General features: G+C 36.3%; 2 protein-coding genes across 6 annotated transcripts; both read left to right on the top strand.

The window, feature by feature from the left end:
* Positions 1–1213, top strand: LOC106316849 (the record flags this gene model as incomplete). 5 transcript variants are annotated; one of them, XM_013754716.1, is given in 5 exon segments in its annotated part: positions 1–23; positions 238–354; positions 502–560; positions 656–697; positions 832–1213. In XM_013754716.1, coding segments are annotated over 4 exon segments (227 nt in total), but the record flags the coding sequence as incomplete, so codon positions are not given.
* A 1737-nt stretch (positions 1214–2950) lies between these two features.
* LOC106314380 (disease resistance protein LAZ5-like) lies at positions 2951–4111 on the top strand. The gene is made up of 2 exons (XM_013752257.1): positions 2951–3432; positions 3997–4111. Exons 1-2 carry the CDS (start codon positions 2951–2953, stop codon positions 4109–4111), a joined length of 597 nt encoding a protein of 198 aa, XP_013607711.1.
* The last annotated feature ends 4404 nt before the right edge of the window (positions 4112–8515 follow it).

The raw sequence follows: 8515 nt of genomic DNA on the forward strand, positions 1-8515 counted from the left end.
AATCTCATGGTGGTTTATCTTATGTGAGTTTTGAGTTTCTTTGTGATATTGTATTGATTTTTACTGTATATGAAAAGATCAATGCAAAATTTAAAAACTTTCATCTCTTTCAGAAGGAATCTGTTTAAATGCATTGTTGTTTGATGTACTTTGTATTAAGAGATTCCAAGAGACACGTGTTTTTGTGTGTGTGGATCTCTTAGTCTTTGAACGTGGCTGATTACATTCTCTGCGCAGGGTCAAAGCCCAAGTCACTTTGAACCAAAGCATGTGCCACCACCAATTCCAAAGAAATGTGACTGGGAAATTGAACCTGCAGAGCTGGATTTCCCTAATGGCGCCATGATCCGAAAGGTTTGTATATTCTTCTGAAGACAAGTGTTGATCTTAATTATTGATAGTTTTGAGTATATAGTATCACCCTGTTTAGTTCAATGCAACATAGTTTGCGTAATGGGTTTCATTTTGGCTAATTGGGAAGTTGGTCACATTTTCTGTCAGGATTCCTTTGGTGAGATTGTGAAAGCTTATTGGGAGATGCGCACCAATAGCAGTGAAACGTATTCTTTCATCTCTCTCAGAAGATTGACTGATTATGTAACCTGTTACCCTCTTTTGCTATATCAACTGAATTTCCTCAATGGATTTTATTTAGCTGGTACCTTGGTGACAGTCTCTCCTAAGATCCTTTTGTTTCGTAAGTTCCATTGCATTGATGCAGTCAACGTCTACCAATCCCAGATTTCGTTGTGGAAATAAGCTACTCACTACCTAAAATGCAGCCTTCTTTGCCACCCATGGAGATGACAATGTGTTTGTCTGTGATTACAGGATGGCAATGGTGGCCGTGGTGATGATACGCCAGGAGTAACGACACTTCCTACCAAGATCATTGTCGGTTTGATGGAAAATGAGAAGGAACCATTTACTGAAACAACCACCGGTGGTCCATCCAACAAAAAAAATCTCTGCTTATAATGTCATCCACAGCAGCTAAGAAGCCACACATTGCATAGTTGGAAGAGTATGCTGTTTAAAGCCACAGCAGTGTCTTACTAGAATAATGCGTAAGCATAATCGTTGTCACTTTCACAACTACATCTGGTGGGTATTATTTTCTTTAAACTATCAGACAATCATATTTGGCTTTTCTTATCATATTTTGCAAACATATCAGTGAACATTCATGTTTGCGTGTTTAACTTAAAGAAAGTAAAAGCAGTTACAAATCTAAAAATATTAAGCCATACTATAATTTTGTGTAAGCCAATAAATTAAAAGGATGTTAGAATTTGTTGCTAAAAAGGAGATTTTTTCACAATATTGTTAAGGAAATGCATATTTCACTTGATATGTTATGCGTAATATGTGTACACATGGTCGCTACATAAGCATGGATGTTAGTTTCCATGGATGTTACTTTTAGATTCAATTTAAACCTTTTTTCTTTACTTCGAACTATAAAGACAATCATATTTGAATTTCCTTCAAATATTTTCCACTTATCGACGAGCCGTTCATTTAGCGTAGGAAATTTTCTAATTACTGGGTCGACTAACAAATATCCTTAGACGACATGTATGTAACTTAAAAACTTAGTCCGCTGCTTTCTATTTCATATTGGCTCTAAAGCCAGTCATATGTTCATAATCACGGATTCACGATTGTCCACAAATTAAGGAACCATTCCATATGCGTCGGATACTATTAAATTACCGGTAACAATAACAAATATCACTACAGATTTTTCCTACTAAGGCTACCTGTATTTTTTAACTAAATCAACCTCACAATCTATCGAATTTACTGACACCCGCATAAATTCTTCCCCGTTTGTCCAACGGCAAATCACCTTCTCGCGAACAAAATTTTAGAACATTCACACAACCATTACATCAAATGCAAACTCAACACACAAACAAAATAGGGTCGTAGATTTAAAGGTAGGGTCCATTAAACTACTTGGATACTAATTGGAAACAAAATTCATAAACAGTTTTAAATGAAATTAAACATTTATACAGTCCAACCAATTAAACACCATAACTAAAAGTTAATAATCTTTGTTTATTTTACTCATCACTTTATATATAATTTCTAATAACAAAAATAGACAGTAAAAATTTTGAAATGCGTAAAACAAAAACAATGAATAATTTAAAATGATTTTATAATTGTTTGGCTACTTATATTTTTATAATAGATTATAATATTTATAAATAAAATAAACATACTAAATATATAATCAATATTTGAATTTAAACAAAAATCTCGGGCGTAGCCCAGGCCGACCCTAGTATTTTATAAAGTTTCGTTTGTTTAAGCAACCATATATATATATTTATATCACGTAATTGATTTGTTAATATGAACTTCTTATTTTATATGCTGATACAGCTTTTTAATTTAGTGCATTAACGTAGCATTCAGGGAGTACTATTTAAGTATTTTGTTTTTGGGATGGTGACCGTTTCAAAGAATGTTTTACTTCTTTTTCCTGATGCTTTACAACAACGGAAAAGTAATTAGAATACTTTTTATATAAAAGCATATACGTCTTTGAAGGTTTTTTTTGTTTTCTCTTCAAACTACATGAAAGAAGACGCAAATACTTGCAAGTCAAAGAGGGAGAAAAAAAAAAACGTTTCAAAAATATTTGTTTCCCAAGCTTGGAATCACACCAAGTGTTTTCTTGAAGTCCAAATGTTAGAAAATGAAAGGTTGAATTCTTCCTTGAATACCAGCGAGAGAAGAACCAATATTTACAAACCATAGCTAAAACCATTATAAATAAAGACACATATATCTATTTCTTGCCAGTCTAAAACCAATTCTTCTTACGATCCATTACTGTTTCTTTTTCAAACACGGTTAAATAAAAATAGTTCTCATAATCTCTGAATAATTCTTGTGATTTATTTCATTTTTCTCTTCAGTTCAACTTTGATCGATGCAACGTTTGTCAGTACCTTGTTCTAAACTCGCATGCACAAAATACTTAGCAAACCCAACCCTACGTAACCAAAACCCATGTGATATTTTCATCAATCATCGCGGGATCGATACCAAGAAGACTATTTCAGGCCTATTATATGATCGATTCACTAGACTAGGTTTGAATTCTTTTTTGGATAGTAAGAATTTAAAGCCTGGGGATAAACTTTTCGTGGAGATCAAAGCAGCAATCAAAGAATGCAGTGCTGGTATTGCGGTTTTTTCACCCCGTTACTGTGACTCTTACTTCTGTCTCCATGAACTCACCATGCTCATGGAGAGCAAGAAAAGAGTTATCCCAATCTTTTGCGATGTCAAGCCATCAGAACTATGCGTTAAGGACGACAGGACACGTCCAGCTGCCGAGATTCGGAGGTTCCGGTTGGCTCTCGAGGAAGCAAAATACACCGTAGGACTCACGTTTGATACATCTAATGGGTATGCTCTTGGGGTTCAATTTTTTATATATGGAATACATAGTTTCATTGTTTTCTAACTTATTTTAAACTAATTATCGGTAACCTTAAGAGAATAAACATAAATATAACACTTTTTATGGCTTTATAGAACATTTTCGTTTATGTATTTATATAAAGACAAACGGAATAATGATTGTGTTGACGGTTCGTATTTGAAGGTTTACAAAGAAAGTTCATTAAAAAACTAGAAATATGCACTCATGTTAAGTATAGTTTTTGTACACAACGTTTGAAACAGTCAAATATAAGCCTTATAATTTATTATTTATTTCATAACTAACTAATACGTAGCGGTTATCTACTTATAGAAGCATTAAACAGTAGGAGAACCCCGATGTCAGCTTAGAATGATCTTTGGTTATAAGAAAACACTTATGGTCTCTCATTGGTTATTTTTTTTTTTGATCATTGATTATTGATTTTTTTTATAGTAGAAAAATCAATATATGAACTTTGATGCTTGTCGGAAACCCTACAAAGATAAGTTTGATAAAACTAACTTATGCGTAAAACTGTTGTGTAGAGACTGGTCAGAGTTCTTGGCCAAGGCATCGGATGCAGTCACGAAGAACTTGTTAGACGTTGAAGAGGCGAGACTACGGAGCATCAACCCTACGTACAAGCACATACCTGCATAGGTCAATCAATAATACAATAATAAATGAGACATAACAAAGTGTGTTTTCTTTTCTGTTTATTTAACTTAATTTGACAGTAGATAATTCTTTTATTATTTTGATTTCTGAATAATCATTTTTCAATTAGCTTCAATCATGTAAGAATTTGATTAGTTATATTGATTATTATTAATTTTGTAAACAGATTATCACACCAAATATGACAGATTGAATCAATTTTTTTTAACACGATTGAATCAGTATTATTATTTTTAGATGTGAATTTTTACAATACATGTATGATATGTTTAGGGTATGACATGCTTGTGGTATGGCATATTGAATTAATATTACTGAAGTACCCTAAGCTTTTATGGTACGAGACGACATGTCTGTGGTATGACATATTGAATCAATATTAATCCAGTGTCTTAAGTTGTTCATTGTCTTAAGTTGTTCATGGTATGACATGTTTGTCTCAACACAAGCTTTGTATTTTCTAACTCTAGTGCTCAATGCTTATACTAGTTGAATGTTATAGAAAAGAGTGCATATTTTATATGGATTTGTAACATCCCAATTTACAGAAAACATTTACTGGAACGAAGGTAGTATGTTATTGCAATTTTGGGGATATTATATAAATGTTATGTTAGGCACTTGGGATTAAACAGCAACATGGGTAAATGAAAAAGAAAGAAGAAAAAAATGCAAGAAGAATCGACGAAACCACAATCCAAAAATCAATTGTACATTCAGGTACATTTAAGAAAAAAAAATGCAAAGTCTGGAACGGATTAAATAGCAGGTACACAAGGAGACGAGAATGAAGAAATACATGTGCAGATAATGATGTTTCAGAATTAGATGATCATGTGGATGATTTTGTTAACAAAGAGCATGATGAAGTTGTCGATGAGAAGATCAGAAGTGTACAGAATGAAAAACTTCCCACAAATGCTTCTGATCCAAGTAATTGGAAAAATTGATATGATATTAAGAGATTTATTGGTAGCCAATGGTCTATCAACAGGGCTATTAACTAATGCTTTTAGTGATGTTAGGCTATTTTTGGCTATTTAATCTACTAAAAACCATGATGTATAATTTATTCATTTAATCAAAAAGAATAATGCCTATTTTTATTTTTGAATAGAGATTCTAACAGATATGCACCCGTGCTGAAGGCTTAAGTCTAAAAATTGTCTTTGTATTATTTACAAAAACTATTATTGTATCGATAAAAAATGTTTCTTGAATCTATCAATCTAAAACATGCAGTATGTCCGATTTCACCTGTCATACTTACTAGTTTTTTTTTTGTTAAGTATTTTTAATCCTATTGAATCTAATCCTATTGAATCTAAGTCGCTAAGTCAATAAGACAGAGTAATGGAGCCATAGCAAGCCACAAAAAAGTAAAAAGACTCACTAAGACTAATAAGGTTCAATCACAACCGTGAGGATGCGAGAAGCCTAGCTAGTTTTTAACAGATCTTAAGACAACCATTCAGCAAACAGGAAACCAGAGAGAAGATCTTGAAGCCGGAACCTGCATCAAAATCGCTCGGGTCAATAGAGAATCACCACCGGAGAACGGTCCAAGGCACCGCAGACCATCCCGAAGGCGACATCGAAAGAAGGACAGGCGAAGCAGGGTCGGCAAGCCCTGGTCCGGCCAGCGCAGGCAATGAAGTCCACTCCATACGTTGCTATCTCAAGAACCTGTCACGCCATACTCTGAGAATCCAAACTGAACTAAAGAGCCGGTATATGAAGCAAAGGTGGAGTACTGGCTGGTGGAAGCAGAGGTTTAATGGCTGGACTCTGGTCCCACCACGCGAGCAGAGCACGAGGGATTCCAGCAACATAACACCAAGAGAGGCAGATGACAACGACCAACTTCCTTCTGAAGCTTGAAGAACGGAGGAGCCAGAGCTCCTTACAGCAGGTGAAACAGGAGGAGAGACCCGTCCGAGGAAGCTAGACAAAACGGAGTAACGGCACGAAACTCCAATCCAACCCAAACCCGAACAGATTGAAACCCAAAGAAACACCACGTGGTTGTCTAAGAACCGTTACCGAGAAAGAAGTCCCCGACAATGAGTCTCGAATCGCCTTTTCAACTTGGAACAAGAGGGGGAAGTTCTTACCAAAGCAGCTGCAAGAGGAGACATGGGAGAGACGGTGGAGGCAGAATACTGACCAGAACGGCAAAGGCAGCGACGCAGAGCCACTCCGGCGAACCCTCCTGGAGAGATCTGACCCAGATCTACTCCGTGCGAAACCCTAGATCTACCAGCTTGACGACGCCTCCAGCTCAGATCCGGCTCACCACGACCTCGCCATCTCTCTAGGGAAGCTGAAGACACCCACAACCACCGGTTTGAATCGCCTAGTCTGGCCGCAACCCGACGATAAACAAAGGAGATGAAGCAAGGAGTAAGTAGATGAGACGGAAGCGTGAGAGGGCATAGACTAGGAACGGTGAAGAAACGGGGTGGCGACCGACGGGTAGAGACCCTCCGTCGGCCACCGGAACGAGAGCGGTGAAGAGGTGTCGAGGGAAAAAGTAGGGGTGGGCACTTCGATTATTTTTTCGGTTCGGGTTCAGTTCGGTTTGATTAGTTCGGTTTTAGTATTTTTTCAACTGAAATAAACCATAGTTGGTTTGGTTTGGTTTGTGTTCGGTTCAGTTTGTATTCGGTTCGGTTTGTATTCGGCTCCGTTTGTTTTTGGATCAGTTTAATTAGATTCTTCTTAGTTTAATTTTTTTAATACAAATTATGTTTTAAGACATAAATTATGTAAACATAAACTATGTGAACTAAATTCAATATAAAGTTGAAACAAAAACCTATAAAAAATTACAAAAATATATAAAAATTAAAACAAATGAAAGTTAACTAAAAAAAAAGCCAACATCATTAGTAATGTATCTTATATCATTATTAAAAACCTCCAATGAATCATCTTCCATGTGATGCTGTGGAGAAGAACTTTTGTTTTTGATAAAATTTGTTTTAGGTTTTGATTTAACATCCACGTTTACATATATAAGAATATAAAAATGGAGACTTTTCTATTTTTTAAATCAAATATTTTGATGATTCACTACAAGAAAACACGCCGAATTCCGACGGAGGTTCCGACGGACACCAATGTCGTCGGACATTTGTGACGGATTATTGACAAATTTCCGCCCAAATCCAAAAAAATGAAGTCGTCGGAATTCCGTCGGCCATTTCCGACGGAATTTCGACAAAACATGGTTCGTCAGAATTTTCCGACGACTTTTCGACGACATTCCGATAAAAAATGTAACCGTTGTAGTCGTCGGAAGTTCGTCGGTATATTCCGACGAATTTCCGACGACATTCCGATTAACAGTAAAGTCGTCGGAATTCCGTTGGTATTTTCCGACGAATTTCCGACGAACCATGTGCCATTGCCGACAAATATATATGACCGTTGTATAGCCGTTTGAGATTGGACAATACCGACGGAATTCCGACGGACTGCTTTACATCCGTCGGAATTTCGTCGGAAAGTCGTCGGAGGTCCGTAAGCAATTTCCTATAAATACAACCCCTCCTCATTCAACTCATTCACACTTCATTCTCTCTTCATTCTCTTTAGTCATAACAATTCCGTGAAAATCATGTCTTCAGAAGTTTATTATCGTTCGTGGATGGATAAACCTCATTTGGATCCGAACACCAATTTGCTTACGGAAGAATACGTTCAAGGGATAGGAGAATTCATGAGGCTTGTTCAACAGCAACCGGATGCAAAAAGTGGTATGTTAAGATGTCCCTGCTCTTCTTGCAATAATAATAAGGTTATAAAAGAATTTGATGTTTGGACTCATTTGTATATGAAAGGGTTTTCACGTAATTATAAAGTTTGGTACCTTCATGGGGAAACTGGTTATGAATATGGTAGTACTAGCGAACCTCAGCCTGTTAGTGAACCTCAGCCTGATATTAGGTTAGAAGAATCTAGAACAGATATAGATTATGGTGTAGGTACTGAGCAGATGGTACATGATCATTATAGAGGGGAAGAACCAAACCCCGAGTCTAGGAGATTTTTTGACATGTTGGATGCAGGAAAACAACCTTTGTATCAAAATTGTAGAGATGGTCATTCAGTCTTATCATCTGCAACTAGATTAATGGGTATTAAGACAGACTATAATTTGGCTGAAGAATGTATGGATGCGATTACTGATTTTGTCAAAGGTATTCTACCTGAGGATAACCTTGCACCGGGTTCATACTACGAGGTTCAGAAACTTGTTGCAGGTCTTCAACTACCGTATGAAGTGATAGATGTATGTATTGACAACTGCATGATCTACTAGAGAGCGGATGAGACACGGAATATATGCAAATTTTGTGGGAAACCTCGTTATCAGGACAC

This window comes from Brassica oleracea, chromosome C9 (assembly GCF_000695525.1).
Source record: "Brassica oleracea var. oleracea cultivar TO1000 chromosome C9, BOL, whole genome shotgun sequence".
Lineage (NCBI taxonomy): Eukaryota > Viridiplantae > Streptophyta > Magnoliopsida > Brassicales > Brassicaceae > Brassica > Brassica oleracea.